General features: G+C 25.3%; 1 protein-coding gene across 2 annotated transcripts in view; it reads left to right on the forward strand.

The window, feature by feature from the left end:
* Positions 1–16,827, forward strand: part of LOC100210564 (ubiquitin carboxyl-terminal hydrolase 24) — a 101,465-nt gene that overhangs the window by 40,535 nt on the left and 44,103 nt on the right. For both annotated transcript variants that reach the window (XM_065801283.1, XM_065801284.1), the window contains exons 7-10: positions 102–347; positions 7,796–8,077; positions 8,391–8,502; positions 16,578–16,795. In XM_065801283.1, the coding sequence (XP_065657355.1) occupies positions 102–347; positions 7,796–8,077; positions 8,391–8,502; positions 16,578–16,795 (858 nt within the window). The remainder of the gene's footprint in view (positions 1–101; positions 348–7,795; positions 8,078–8,390; positions 8,503–16,577; positions 16,796–16,827) is intronic.

Raw genomic sequence — 16,827 nt, forward strand, 5'->3', positions numbered from 1 at the left:
TTTTAAGAAATATTTATTATATTTTAGTATATAAGTATATTTTACATTTATTATATTTATTTTGTATATTTAAGTATATGTATATTTTTGTTGTTGTTTAGTTGCTGGGAATGCTTTGGGATTATTGGCACACCACAGATTTACCACTCTGTTTACTTAATCAAACAGTTCAATCTCATTTGGATATTTTGACTGATTCAACAGTTATCAAGGCTCCTGTCAAACTTGATTATATATCTAAATGTGTTGCAGACCTAAAAAGTAAAACAGTTGTAGTTCCTGCATTGCGACACATCCTACATAATTTGCAAGCAATGATCAAAATTCATTTCTCAAAAAATGGACATGTAATTTTTTTGAATTGCAATTTTGATTTTAAATAATAGATTTTATATTTTTATAAAAATTATTATATAAATATAATTTGTTACTTCAATTATTTTTTATTTTTTTATTATTACTTTTAGTTGAGCTTTGTTTAGACTTTCTTTTCACCTACTAAGTTTATTTTTTTAAATTGCTAAAAGTATTTATTTATAATTTACGTAATTAATTATTATTATTAATTAAAATTGACTTTTTATGTCTGATGGCGGTTTATACAAATTAGACCAAAATATCACATAAAAAAATAGTAGGATGCTGTTTTTGATGTTTTATAACTTATTATAACTTTAGGTACAACAAAAAGTGGCGCTAAAACACTTAATTATTAATTATAACCAATTGCAAAGTTTTTTTTTTTTTTAACTTCATAAAAAACAATGTGCTTTAAGTAAAAGCTTAAATTTTCAGGTTTTCAGATTTAACTATAATTACAATTAATTATTATTAATTATAGTTATATATATATATAGTTATATATATTAATTATAGTTATATATAGCTATAATTACATACAATTAATTATTATTAATTATTGCTTGTGCTTTTTTAACTTTAAGATACTAAATGTACTTTATAGCTAAATATATTGTAACTTTTTTTCCAATACAAAAATTTTAATGCAAAACTTACAGCCCTAAAGGGTAAACAGTGTCCAGTTAAACTGGAAAAAAACATTTAAAAAAGAAAAACAAATAAATAGCAATTCACTCTATTTAATTATTAATATTTTTTACATTTTCTGGTAAAAAATGCTGTGTGTTTTTATTCATATGTAACAGCAACACAGCTATTTATACTGCAGGCCTTGCCAACATCCAAACCACATATCTGACTCAGGGCCTATTTTAAATTTTGCTTAACTTTAGTCACCATTTTAGTGATATTAAAATATGGGTAAAAAATTTTGCGTTTATAGCTGCACTACAAATTATTCATCTGCAAAAAAGAAATCTGATCATTTAAAGCTCTCAGTATATTGATTTCCTAAAAATGAAGAAGAAAAGCAAATGTGGATTAAAGTAGTTCCAAATGTAAACTTAAAAGAAACTAATGACACTGTAGTATGTGAGTTGCATTGGCCGATAAATTTTTAAAAACAAATAGTTAGAGGATTGTCCTAAACTTCCACTATCTTGGCCTGGCATACTGTTGTCAAATTCCCACCCATCTTCCTCTATTACGTGCATCAACTCGTGCTAGTTTGTGTTTTCGAAATTTCGCTCAAAATGAACTATCAACTTTTTCAGAAAAAAATTAAGGTGTTCCATTAGTATTCTTTATGATTAATAACACTATTCATTTACAATCACAAGTTTATTCAAATAGAGTTGCATGTTTTTTAATCAAGAGTTGTGAGGATTTGCATTTTGAAACTTATCATTATAGTACCGCAAATAAAGTTCCTCAATTTAAAAAAAATAGAACTTCAAAAATCAACGCATGGCCTATATTAGAAAAAGTTTTACATTATTTGAAGAATTTAATTCCTGGAAGAAAATAAACTGTAATTCAAGAACATTTAGCTTCTATGGTTACACAGTGTGTTGGTAGTAAGATTCATTCTAAGAAGGTTATTATTAGATTAAGGTTTGCGTACTTAAATATTTTTTTATGCAAAACAATTTTGCTGATAAATATGTCACTTTTGCTTATAAATATGTCACTTTTGCTAATAAATATGTTAAATTTTATTATTTTTAGTATTTTGCTACATCAGAAGTTTGTATAATTAATTGCAAACAGATTACCAGTTGCCTTCTGTAAGAACTTTGACAAGAATAACTTCAAAAGTTTCTAAATTAAATGAGAAGCATTATTTGACTAAAACTTTTTCAATCTGTTGAAGAAAAACAGAAATTTTGTTTTTTAATGCATGATGAGGTTTATGTTTAAAAAATGTTGTTATACCATGGTGGTACATTATTTGGAAGAGCAATTGATGATTAAACGTCTCTTGCAAAAACTATATTGGGTCTAATGGTTAATTGCTTATTCAGTGGACTATCCTTCATTTCCAAAATGATACCTATAAGTAAATTAAACTCCCAATTTTATTTTGAACAAATTGGCATTACTATCCAATCAATAAAGGAGTCTTCCGTTCAAGTTAAAGCTATAATATGCAATGGACATGAAATTAATCAGGCATTTTTTAAAATCTTTGAAAGATCAACTCCAGATAAATCCTGGTTGACTAATGATGGTATTTTCTTAATCTTTGATTATTTCCATTTGCTTAAAAACATGAGAAATAATTGGCTTACTGAAAAAATTGGTCAACTTTTTTTTTTATAATAAATAAGTATGTAAAGTAGCACAATGGGATCATTTAAAATACTTTATGAACTTGAATCCAAAAATTTAGTTAAATTATCAAACATAAATGAAGTTTCAATATTTCCAAAGCCAATTGAGAGGCAATCAGTTTCTACCTGTTTAAAGGTATTTTGTGACAAAACTTACCATGCTTTAATTAATCTTCCAGGACTGCAGCATATAAAACAAGACAAGATACAGCAGATTTTATTAACATTGTTGTGTCATAATGGAAAGTTCTCAATATTAATGGAACAGGTGCTGATATTAGATTTAATGACAAACTTCAAGCAGTAATTTTTGGAGATATGGCTTTAAAGATGGCTGGAGAGCAAGGTAAAAGGAAGAAACAACTTATTTGTGACACTGCAGTCAATTTACCATACATGCAATGGTGTTGTTGAACTATGTAAATAATTATTGGACAACTCACATCAATATGTCATTCTTAGTGAGTTTTCTACTGATCCATTGAAAAAAGAATTTAGCAAATTGCGCCAAGGTTCAGGAGGTACATATTTCATAACGGTACAACAAGTGATTGATAAGTTAAAAATTTCAAGAGCTAAGCTTTTGCTATCACTTGATAACCTAGTTAGTGAGATAAGTCTTGATACAACCCATTTTTGTCCAAATTGTAGTTTTCTATTGGATGAGCCCTCTGCCAATTATATTAGCAGAGGGCTCATCCAATTATAATATTTGACAATTACCAAATCTTGAATCTTTTTTTTTTTTTTATACATATATGGCTCTTATATATACCAGGGTATTTAACTTATAAAGATAAAGAACTATCAGAAAATAGATTGCTAGATAAAACCACTTTTTACCACTAAAAGTATGGACAATGCATAAACTCAATTTACTGTGGTGGGCTTGATATTCCCACAGATAATACCTTTCAATGGGTAATATTTTCTTTTATAGTTTTCAATGCAGTTAAGGATGGAGTAGGCAGAGTTTTAAGTCATTAAGCAATATTTTAATGATGATTTCAGTGTTTTACAATTTTGAGATGCAGCGACACCATGAAAATATTCATTCAAAATTTTTTTTTAGCAATTTGTCTTGTTTATGAATATATATATATATATATATATATATATATATATATATATATATATATATATATATATATATATATATATATATATATATATATATATATTTGAAGTTTACTGACTTTTTTATTTAAAGTTTTTTTGTCAATCATATATATATTAGCAGTAATCTAAATAAATATAATTAATAATACGGGTTATTAGTAATTAAATCATTAATAACAATAAAAAAATAATAATAACTTGATATATTGTCTAAAAAATTAAATACAAATTTATCTATAAATGATATTTTAATACTCCCTATCAGCAATATCATTGCTTATAGTTAATGACATAAAGCCTGCATTAACATCAGTTAAATTCTTTTTAAAATCTGTTACAACATAGCAGGTACCAGAAAAGAAAACTCAAGTAAAACCTAAAGAAATGCAAATGCCTAAAAAAAAGAAGAAAAAAAAAAAAATGTTTTTTAATTACAAAAGTGATATTTTGCATTTTATTGTAAGTAGAATTCAAATAATAATATAACAGAAAATATAAAAAATAAAAAAATAGCTATAACAACCTCGTTCTATTAACAAAAAACACAGTAAAAATAGCGCATAGCATAAAATAGTTGTAAGCAAGCATGCATAATTATGTCTCCAGAATAATTAAAAAAGAAACTGGTTTTATTATACTACCAGTAAGCAAAATTATTTTTTACCTTAATTAAAAATTAATTTCCAGCATTTCTTAATTAAGTTCCAGTTTCTCTCGAACTGTTGACTAATGAATAATAGAGTAAACTTCACATCATATTAAATTTACAAATTAAAACCATGTTTCAACAGTAAGCAAACTAATCAAGTGATGACAAAGGCAACTTAAAAAAAAAGAACATAATTATGTTTGAAATTATTAAAAAATTTAAAATCATTTATATTTAGAACTATTTTTAGTTGTTACTATAAATAGTAAAATTCATACTTTGCTTTGTTTTAAAGTGTTTAAAGTAAAATCAAATTAACAGACATTAACACTGCTTGACACTGAATTCTGGCAAACAAGGTTTCTGCTCGCCGAAAATTCTTACATTTCAAGGACAATTAATTTCAGCTTGCCTAAATCAATCTCTTTCATTTGACAGCAACAATTTTCAAGTCGCCTATTAGCATTTACACTAATTACATCTTCGAGCCTAAAATTATTCATTATTCCTAATTATTATTCAAATTATAGTTTCGCTGTTATTGTTAAACATATTACCAGTAGTATTACTATTGCTACAACTAAATAATAAATGAATATAAAAGAATCTTACAAGTTGTGATTTTTTCTTATCAAAGACTATATAAAAACTAAAGATTTATTGAAATCGATATCTTTTTGTAAGTTTATATAAACAGCCCTCAGAATTAAGTTTGGCATTGCCGAATGCCAACCTAAGAGTTTAAGGACCGCAAAAAATCACTGAACTTTTTCTGTTTTTTATGGTAAAACCTTTGTTTCAAATTTTTTTTTTTTGCCAACCTGGTGCCGACCTCCAACAAGTTAACCTAATTTTTCCTGATTCCAAGGGCTGTATATATAAGTCATTTATCAAAAATTTATTTAGATCAATTATTTTTAAGTCAACAAAGAATCTAGACTTCAATGTGCAAAATTATTTTTACCTTTATGCACAAAAATAATAAATGCACAATCTTGTTTAAAAAATGAAGCAATGTCAGTCAGTATATCTTACTCTATATATATATATTTATATATATATATATATATATATTTATATATATATATATTTATATATATATATATTATATATATATATATTTATATATTTATATATTTATATATATATATATATATATATATATATATATATATATATATATATATATATATATATATATATATGTATATATATATATGTATATATATATATATATATATATATATATATATATATATATATATATATATATATATATATATATATATGTATATATATATATGTATATATATATGTATATATATTCACGTACCTTTAAAAAGAAGCATAAGACTTTAAACAATGAAATATGGAAAACATCATCATTTTAAAAAATCTACTTCCAGAAGGAATTTATTTTTTCTATTCTTTGTTATTTTTCTAATAGAGCATATTTATATAGATGCAGAGAAATATAAAATATACTGAATTATAGGCACAGTTATGTATATAAACTCATGTGTCAACAAATTACCATCAGTTTTCCTTAAGAATAATTTTTCAGCTCAAATTTGCTAGCAGACCTTGCTTGTAAAACCACGTGAAATAATAAGAAATGCATTTAGAAAAGCCTAGAAACTACTCAAAAATGACACATGGAATTTAAAATGTTGGCTGGACTAATATTAGTAGATATTTTAAAAAAATTTACAATGATTTGTTTTTTTATATCACATAAATACATTATATGATAAATCTGAAATGAAAAAATGAAATAAGTAGATATAAAGAAAACATCATATATCAATTGAAATTAATGTACCTAAAAGATAACCTGTTGTAATACCAGAGTAGTAGTTGTTAGATATAGCAATTTCATGTTAGCTTTTAGAAAATAATTTTATGTTGGTACTAAAAAGTCAAATTGAGATATAAACAAATTAAAAAAAAATCAAATTGATATAAACAAAATGTATATATGGCAAAATGATTTGTCTTGAATGGCTTTTAGTGAATGATTAAAAGCAGTGAGTTCCAATAATGAAACTACCTATTAATCATTTTTAACAATAGACACCAATATAAAGACAAGCCAAATATAAAACAACATTAGCAACATAAGTAACAACATTATGCAAAATATTATTAAAAAACATTATTATGTGTTTCCAGAATAATTAATAATGAAGGCTAGACAGTACCCAGACCTAAAGCAGTAACACTGCTTGACTGGCATGGTTGGCCAATCTTGCTTTACACATTTGCCAAGTCACACCACTTTGAAAACATTGAAACAACATAATATAAACATAAATACAGCTATAAAACACAATATGTTTATTTAACTTTATATAACATATATGACGCCTCATATTACAATTATATACACATTAGATAAATCAGATTTTATACTATTAAAACATATTAATAAAATAAGTATACAACACATATTACCACATACATATCAAAAACTTTTCAACTTCAATCAGTATAAACATATATGCAAACTATAAACATATATAACTTGAATTGCGTAAACCAAAAAATGACATGAGGAAATTTAAGAAGATTCATGTATATTTATTCATATATAAAGATACATATCTCGAATAAAGTATCAAATTATAATCATTTAATTTAAATCAAATACTTATTGAATAAAGAACAAAAAAACCAAATAAAAGAAATCCAATCCTCATAACAAAATTTATTCTTTAAAAACAATAAAATGTCAGTGTTGACTCAAAGTTATAATTTATTTTTCTAAATTTTCTAAAAAAGAACAAAAATAGGTAATAGCATCATAGAAATGTCACTAGAATAATGATCAACATAATAAAATAAGTAAGGTTTGAAATAATAGCATTTATTGTATAATGAATTATATTAATTTAGGACTTCTTAAAACTTTTTTTTTTTTTTTTTTTATAATAAATAAATTTAAAAGTAGTAATAAACAATTTTATAATAAAGTATTAGAATAACTCTTTTAGTGCAAAAAAGTGCATAAAAAATAGTTAGGCCTAATGGCCTAATCTATGAGGCCACCATTTTAGCTACTCTTTAAGCCTAATTTTTTTTTTTTTTTTTAGCAGTTTATATTGGTTTTTAGCAGTTATATTGCTTATATTGAGCTTATTTTAAATTTTTAGAAAAAAATAGGGGTATAGATGCAGCCATGCTAAAAAAAAACCATAATTAAAGCTAAAAGAGCAGCTGAAACAAACAAAATATAAACGATTTTAAAAAATTAGAAAGGGTGATCCTTTCTACTTTTTATTTAATAAAAATGTAATATTAAAATTACTAAACTATTTTATGATTATTTTTGTAGGCTCGACTGGAAGAACTTCAAAGTCAATATGATTTACTAAAACTAATAACAAAGAGCTTAGTTAATTGTCATATCCAAATAACAAGTTCTATTTCTGCGGGAATGTTATCAGGAGATACTGTTATAAATAATTTATATACACATGCTGAAACAGTAATCACTCATCTGAAATTAATAGAGTTTTTACTGAAAAATGGTGATTTGTATCTTTCATGGAGTCATTGCAAAGATATATGGGACTGCTTGATGCTCAACGAAAAAAATTGTGCTGGTGATTTTGAGGTTTTTTTTAATTTTTTTGTATTTTAATAGAATAGCGCTTTTTTATGTTTTAATTATCATAATTATTATTAATTATATCATTAGCCCATTAATTATCTGGAAAGTATAACTACAATATGTTATATATTTTAATAATACAGTGTTTATGTTAGAAGAAATGGAAAAGTAAGATATTTTGTTTTCATATCAGCTAAAGTTTTTTTTTAGACATGCATTTTAGACATCTGAAAATTGATATTTAGGACATATTTTCTGATATTTAGACATTTTTTTTGAAACTTGTTATTTGGAGATGTTATCTGAAACTTTTTAGACATGCTTTGAATGGTTTTTAACATGTATATCTGACTTAACCAGTGAAAGAAAGAAAGAACTTTTTGTTTCAAGAATTTTGTCAACTGAAATTAGTAAAGTTAAAGAAGTGGGTATGTGTTTCATCTACATTTTAAATAATTAAATCTTTACCTAAAATAAGCAGATTTTATATACTTTCTACATTATGTAAAGTGTAATTGTGATTTGATATTGTTAGAAATAATAACATTTATTTTTCTGTATAGCAATTACATTTAGTTAATATATAAATATATATTGTTTTTGTTTAGAAGTAACTTATTGAGAGTGTGTATTGTTAACAGTATTTTTGTGTGCGTTAATTAAATACTTTATGTAATTAACACTTATTTTTATTAATTAATAAACTTAAGTATTAATTGTATGTAATTAATTTATGTAATTAACACTTATGTTTATTAATTAATAAACATAAGTATTAATTGTATGTAATTGATAAAAGTTAATTTAAAACTACATTGCATGAGTTGTCATTCTTCAAAATCTCATCTTTTTACGTAACTCTTCTTTCATTTTGTAAAAAAAATTTTCAACATTAATGCTTTGGAAATTCCAGAATGTTCCAATTTATAATTTCCTGAAATTTCCACATTTTTTATGTTTTTTTGACACATACAGTTTACAATTTTTTAAGTCTTGTTATTTGCTTGCTCTTAAATTCTCTTCTTTGCTTTCATTCAACTACCAACTTGAATAATGGTTTTAAAAAATAATGGTTCTGCAGTTTTAAAGAAAGTGAAACTTTTTTTACCAACGTAAAAAGATTTAGATCTCAGAACCGAAACAAAATTTACATCTTTTATTGACTTTTTTTGACTTTTTTCAACCATATTTTATTGTGCAACGCAAGTTTTGTTAATTGATTTAACAAAATATTAAACATTAAGAATATAAAATCATAGTTTGATGGGCGTATGACCAGTTTTTAGGCATAAGTAACAAAGAATCTCTTGATGCAACAAAGAATCTCTTATGTATATATATTATTGTGATGCAAAAAGTAGGTCTTGAACGGTCATTACTTTGTAATTACTTCAGCCTCATGTTCTATAATGATGTAGCACTTATCTTGTGAGAGATGTCTTAGTGTCAAACCTCTCAAAGTATCTACATTGACTACAGCTAGTATTTAAAGTTGATTAAAGTAGTAATGAGCTTTTATTTACCTCATTTCTTTTTTTTTTTTAATTTCAGCATATAAAAATAAATATATTTAACCTGTATTTGTTTTATTGAACTAACATCTGTTATACAAATAATATTTAAAACATAATAGTTGTGAGAATCTTATGAAAGAACTTTGCTAGTTTTGTTAAAACATAATATAAAGTGTATATTTTCAGTATTTCACAGGAAGACCTGCGATCACACACAATTATATGACCACACAAAAAATACTTTATTTTGACAATTTGATCACGACTTTTAACAAGTTTTCAAAATTTAAAAATACGCTAAAAAAATCTACTCAAACTTATCTAAAATTTACTTTAAAAAAGAAAACAAAATCTTAAGGAAATAAAAAATAAATAAAAAACAACCAACTAAAACAAAACTCAACAAACTAAAATGCTTAGTTTATTTAAATCATGTTTTTAATTATGTTCGGAATAATTTTTTATCTTCATTAATGTTTATATAGCATTATCGGAAACCCTTAAAATAAAAAGAACAATTTACTTTTAATGATTGTTTAAAAAATACTCACGCTTAATTTGAATTATAGTGTTTTTTTACTAATTTAAAAATATCAGTTTCCGTGTAAATGTAAACTAATAAATAATTACGCATTAAAAAACTATTTCATTTCTTGTTTTAACATTTGTACTTTGTTTTTTTTAATTAAATTTGTTTCAACATATTAATATTTATCTTAAAAAATACATATTTATAAAAAAAAAAAAAAAAAAACAGTTTATTAATACTTAATATAAAAATTCATTAGAAGTGTTTTGTTACTTTATTAAAAAGCGTTTCAATAATATAAAAGCATTAGAGATCAAACTTATTTAATTGTAACGGCTTGCAAAAACATTTGTCTTTTATTTTCAACAAAATTTTTTTTATCTTTTTAAATGTATTAACTTCAATGATTCTTATATTACAATTCATTAAAGAGACTTTCGTTGTCTTAGAAAATCATTGTTTATAAGAATAAAATATTTTTTTATTTTTAAGTGTTTGTTATAAAAAATACATACTATATCTATAATACTATATTATATAATAGCTTATATAATATAAATGCATACTATATTATATAATAATTTATATAATAAAAATTTAAAAAATTATATACAACTGTCAATAATACTTTTAAAAAAATCATTATTAGTAAATTGTTACTTAATTTAAAAGCGTTTCGCTAATATGAAAAAGTTTGTTAATAAGTTTCGATGTAATTTATTTCACTTAAGGTATAATTCAGCATTTTTGAAATGTTTTTTGAAATAGCTGCGGTCAAATCGTCAAAGCAAAATGTGATTTGCCTGGTCATATAATGACGTGCGATCGCATGTCTTCCTGTGAAACACTGATTTTATTTAAATTATCAAAGAATATTATAGGTAATTTTATTTATTTAAATAAATTTTAAACTTTTCAAATGTTTTTTATGACTAATTATATAAACAACTTTAATAGCAAAAAAATTTAGCGCGAAAACTAGTGGTTTCTAAGTACTGGTCTATTAGCATTAAAATAACTAATATGTCAAAATTTTTGTAAAAATAAACTTAACAAAGGTTTTAAAGTCTAAAATATTTGTTGAAATTTATAAACCATCTAACATAAAGTTAAATAAATTCTAAAATATAAATTTAAATATTTCATTATCAATTGTAATGTTTTAGTATATATGATTAAAACCGGGCTGCTTAAATTCAAAAAAAATTAAATGCTTTAACTTAAAAATAACTCAAAAATATGAAATAGCTCAAAAAAATGACGTATTTTATTAACATAACTGTGTGTTCAACTTTATTTTCTGTTTGTATATATTGTATGAAAAGTTCAAAAAATAAAGGTTAAATACTACAGGTATTTGTACCTTAAAACATATGTGTATCTTAAAATGCTGGTAATTGAATTTTATTCTCTTATATTTACAAATCAATTGGAATAAGGTTTATATTATGCCAGGAAGTTACCAAGGCATAAGAGAGTATAGTTTAAAACATCCATTCAATGTCAAATACACACTTACAACTGACAGTATTCTGTATTTGTTTTTTTGTATATTTGGAACACATTTTCATTTAAAACAAAAAGTTCACATTTAAAACAAAAAATAAAGTTATAAAGACTATATATGGTAATAATCAGTTGTAGAAGGACTTCAGTTACAATTTAAATCCTATTGCTGTTCTAGTTATGATCAAAAACACTAGACCTACATTTTAAGGTGCACATTGGTTTTTTAAAACCTCTACAATACTATCTTCATTGTCAAATTTATTTTTATGAATTAATGAACAAATAACAAGTAAATTTCAAATTAACAAAATAAAACACAATTTTAATCAGAAAAGAAATATGAAAATGTTGTTGATATTGATGATCAATTCAGAGGCTTCAATCATTTTTGGTTTAATACAGTTGATTTTGCAGGATTACTTGCTACAAACTGACTTTAAAATATCATTACAAATAGGAGACTGCTTGTTGCTAAAAATACAACACCTTCCTTTACATTGATCTTTTCAATTTCATGAATTCTTCTTTTATTATTGCAAAAGTTTTTTTGTCTGCTTCTTTTTGCTTTTTCTTATTTTCTTTTTCAATTACTGTTAAGACCTTTTCCCCCTCCATTGATCCATGTTATTGAGTTACTTTTAATGGTTTTTTTAGAAGTGTCTTTTAGAGTCACCTTAGAATAAGGTAGCAAATCTGGAACATCTTCAATAGATAATGGAGATTCAGTAAGATCATGGATAACTCTATATGCATTTACAAGTTGTTTTTTTTGTAATAATCATGAGAACCTATTCTAACACCGTGAGGGAGATGAAGCAATTGAGACTTTTTTTAAAGAGCATCGTTTTGGGGTCTGAGAAGACTGAATAGTTGCTATACATCTCACTGCTCGTTCCTATTTATCATTTTGCATCTAGTTAACATTTAGACCTAAATCTGCAATACCAACCACTTATGCTGCTTTGATTAAAGATTCTTTTGTTGTCCATGATGACAATATCTCTCCTAATATTTCTAGAACTAAGAACGATCAGTTATCATCATACTATAGAATAATTTTGATTTACAATAATGATGATAATGATGGCGGTAATGATGGTATAAACTATGATTTACTTTATCCAACATTTGTGTTACACCTGTTGTGTCTGGCAAACCAACAAACAGACAAATTTGTTTTTCACAGCAATAATGAAGGACACTCACGTCGAGCCTTGAAGAGTGACCATCTGTTAGTACCACCAAAGATCTCTCAACATTTTTCTGTTAACTTGCTATCAAAGAGTTTATAGAAATTGAGTAGAGAGTTGTGATCTTGTACTCCATGTTTTTTTATCATCTGCTAACTAATGAATTAGTTAGCAGATAATAAAAAAAAAAATTTTTAATAAATATTGCAAAACTATTTTACATTCCTTTGAAACTAAATTTTAAATTCTGCGTCTTACTATTTTACATTCCTTCAAAACTAAATTTAAATTTTTAAAATCAGATTAAAGTTTTTTATTAAAAAAAAAATTCACAGTAGCGCACAGTGGGTCAGAATGCCCATTTTTGTGCCAAAATTGTTTTTTTTATTAAATATTATTAAATTTGATATAAATAACATACTTAGAGCTTCTAAACATATTTGTGATTAAAAAAATGATTTTATTAATTTTTTTTTTCTTATTAATTATAAATACAGCAAAAAAAATAAAAAAATGCATTTTTTCACATCTTATCAACTCAATTCAAACACAATCCACAGAATAAACATTAAAAAATTACATTTTACTTTTTAATAGGTACGCAATCTTATGAAAAAAATACTTTCATGTCTTATCAACTCATTCAAACACAATTTACAACTTTAAGGCAACCATCTATGTCTGCATATATTTAAATGAAGTATTTACAAATTTACAATGTTATCTCCTGATAATAATAACTCCAAAACCTCAACAGGAAAGTCTTTCTTTTTTGAAGTGCAGGTTTGCCTTAAAGATGCTATGACAGGATCAGATAAGCATAGAAATCTTTTCAAAATGTCCTCATTTGCCATACATCTTGAAGCTTTTTGAGCATGACGTTCACGAAACCGTTTGAAAAGTTTATTTGTTGCCTCCTGTGCTTCTTCACTCATCATTCCAATTGCCAGTGAGATTCTATTAATGATGGCTGGGCTGTGGATCAGCAGTTTGTGGAGGCTTTGTGGCATGTAGTACCATGGGTACAGTTTCACAAACAACTTTGCAGTTTCTGTACACATCATGGTAAACTTTTCAGTATTTATTTCATAGCCACTTGATATGCTTGACAAAATAATGTGCAATTTTAAAATTAGTTCCTTATTGACACCTGTTATATTTGCAAAAGAAATGGCATCAGTAAATGCTCGTTGTGAAGTGTTGCCATCATTAGATGTACCAGATCCTCCAGACTTTGGTTGATCAAAACAAGGCCCATCTGTTGAAAAAAAGCTTGTTGGATGTGAGACTTTGTTTCACCAACTTGTGCTTTGTCTTCTGCTGTTCTTGCTTGCCACTTTTTGATAGGCAACTTGTAACCAATATGCAGAGAACATTCAAAATATCGAATCCAGCAATGCAGTGTATATAAACTATACTGCAAGCCTTTTGCCTGGTAATTTCTTACTATGCTGGCATAATATATTGTTCATCTCTTTTGGTGAGCATCCACAGATAGAGCAACACTGACTTGAGTTAGTGGCCTCAGATAAAGCTGTGTGTACTTTTCCATCAATCATTGTTATTTCAATCACATGCTTTACTTGAAGTACTTTTTCATTGTTTAATATAATTTTGTACAATCTAAATTCCTTATTTCTTCTTTTAGTTGAGCTTCTTCAGAGATTATAATATCTTTAGACTCTTTTTCAAACTGAAAAGGGCGACAATACAGAGTTGATGATGGTTTTAGGTTTCGCCACAAAGTTGTCTTTTTTCCACCAGCAAATGAGCTCAAGTCAAGTGGTACTATGCAAGTTAAAAACAATAACTCTTCTATTTGTAAATTATGGATACCATCTTTAGACACTGTTTGCTTATAGACACTTTGTCCTGTTGAGCCATCAAATCCTGCTTTGTGTCTTAAAGTAGCAAATATAGTTGTATCACCAGCAACTGTTTCAATAACTTCATTCTGTACTTGACATAGTCTTTGTGCAGTGTGGTCGACCATTGAGATTTGCATTGAGATTTTAGCTCTGCATTGAGATTTTAGCAAAAAAATCATCTATCTCTATTTCATTTGGATAGCAAGATAATTTTGCTGCCTTTATTATGTGATATGAAGGATAAAGTTCACAGTTTTTTCTCAAAGCAGCATTTCGATGTAGTTGATATCCATCTTTGGTCATATTTGTATCTAAAAGTAAAGCTAGAGCTTCATTGCCAGAGAGTTGTTGAGATATTTTGTTACTATTGTCAAAAATTCTCTTTACTGCATTTACCTCATCAAGTTTATTTTCTTTTTTAAGAGAAACTTTTGCTGCAAAAAGTAGTTCATTCGATGAATGTCCATGTTGTAGAGAGTTGGTACGCCTGTACTTTGTTCGAAGTGAACCTTTATCAAAATTCTCAATTGAAGGCCTGCGATGTGTATCTTGTTTCACAGGAATATCAGTAAAAACATCAATCTTTGTCTGTAGCCACTCTTTATGCTTTTTTTCGAAACAAATACAGTTACCTTTTAAGTCCTGCCATCTCTTTCTTATATGAATTAGCAATGTTTCCAGCTTAGGGTTAGGGCTTACCAGATTCATACCATTGATAACATCCTTTAAAACACCATTGTCAGAGATTTTTAATTTATTTTCTAGCATGTAGGTATATATATCAATGTATTTCATTTTAATCTATAAATTCTAAAATACATTCATTAGAAATCATTTAAATCACAGTATATTTATGCCTAAAAGTTTAAAGATGATGTGTTTTATTTTTAATTTAAAAGCCAAGTGATTAATTAAAAATTAACTAATTAAAAAAACTCGTGATTTGTTTGTCGCGGGCAAAATTTTAGTTATAACCTGCTATCTAAAAGTAAATTTGTGGGCAAGGTGGTACTTTGTTGAAGCTAACTTTAAATTATAATATATATACTTAGTAAAGATTTTAATGCATTTTTAGACTGGATGATATTGGAGGTTTTTTTAATTAAATAAAGTAAGCAAAAATTTATACTAAAAAAACCTGTAAAAACGCATCATCTTAAAAATTAAATAAAATTTCTTACTTACAAGCAAAAAATTTGCAGGGAAGTTATTTTGTTTTAAAGAGTATCAATCTATCAATATATAAAAAAATTATAGCGCAAATAATTTTAATTAAAAAATAGTTGACAGTTTCTGTGTAGCAACACATATATTTTATTAATTTTTATTTTAAAACTTACAAATCTGGCAAAAAAAATTAACTTCAACAGGCCACATAAAATTTTATATAAAAGCTAGTGACTAAAAAATATCTTTTTTTTAAAGCTTGATAAGTATGGAAAACAACTATTACCATTAAACCTACGTTGAACAAAAAAAAAATTTTTAATTTTGGGACACCTTGACCCACTGTGTACCGGTTAAATGCTTTTTTTTACAAAAATATTTTCAAAACATATATTTACATAAACAATATTAAAAGATAATTTAAATAAGCCAAAATAAAAAAGTCCTCAATTTCCAAATTTAGGCAGAACCCAAATACAGTCGACACTGTCGAAAACAGTCTATATATATATATATATATATATATATATATATATATATATATATATATATATATATATATATATATATATATATATATATATATATATATATATATATATATATATATGTACATACATATATATATATATATATATATATATATATATATATATATATATATATATATATCTGTGTGTGTACATATATATATAGATAAATGTAGCTAATATTGTTTTAATACAGGCTTCAGTTGCTTCAAAGCATACTTTGAGGATGTTAACAATGATGAACGTAAGTTACTAAAGAATGGTCCATCAATTTTGGTAGAAAAGCAAGATCTGATTGGTCTTTCATATTTGTTGCAGTTAATACTAGAATCTCCATACCAAAGTATTGCAGATGAAGCATCTCAGTATTTCATAAATGTTTCTTATTTATTGCTTGCCCCTAAAATGAAAAAGGTTGAAACTTTCATTATATCATATTACCTAAT

Source organism: Hydra vulgaris, chromosome 07, assembly GCF_038396675.1.
Source record: "Hydra vulgaris chromosome 07, alternate assembly HydraT2T_AEP".
NCBI classification, from domain to species: Eukaryota; Metazoa; Cnidaria; class Hydrozoa; order Anthoathecata; family Hydridae; genus Hydra; species Hydra vulgaris.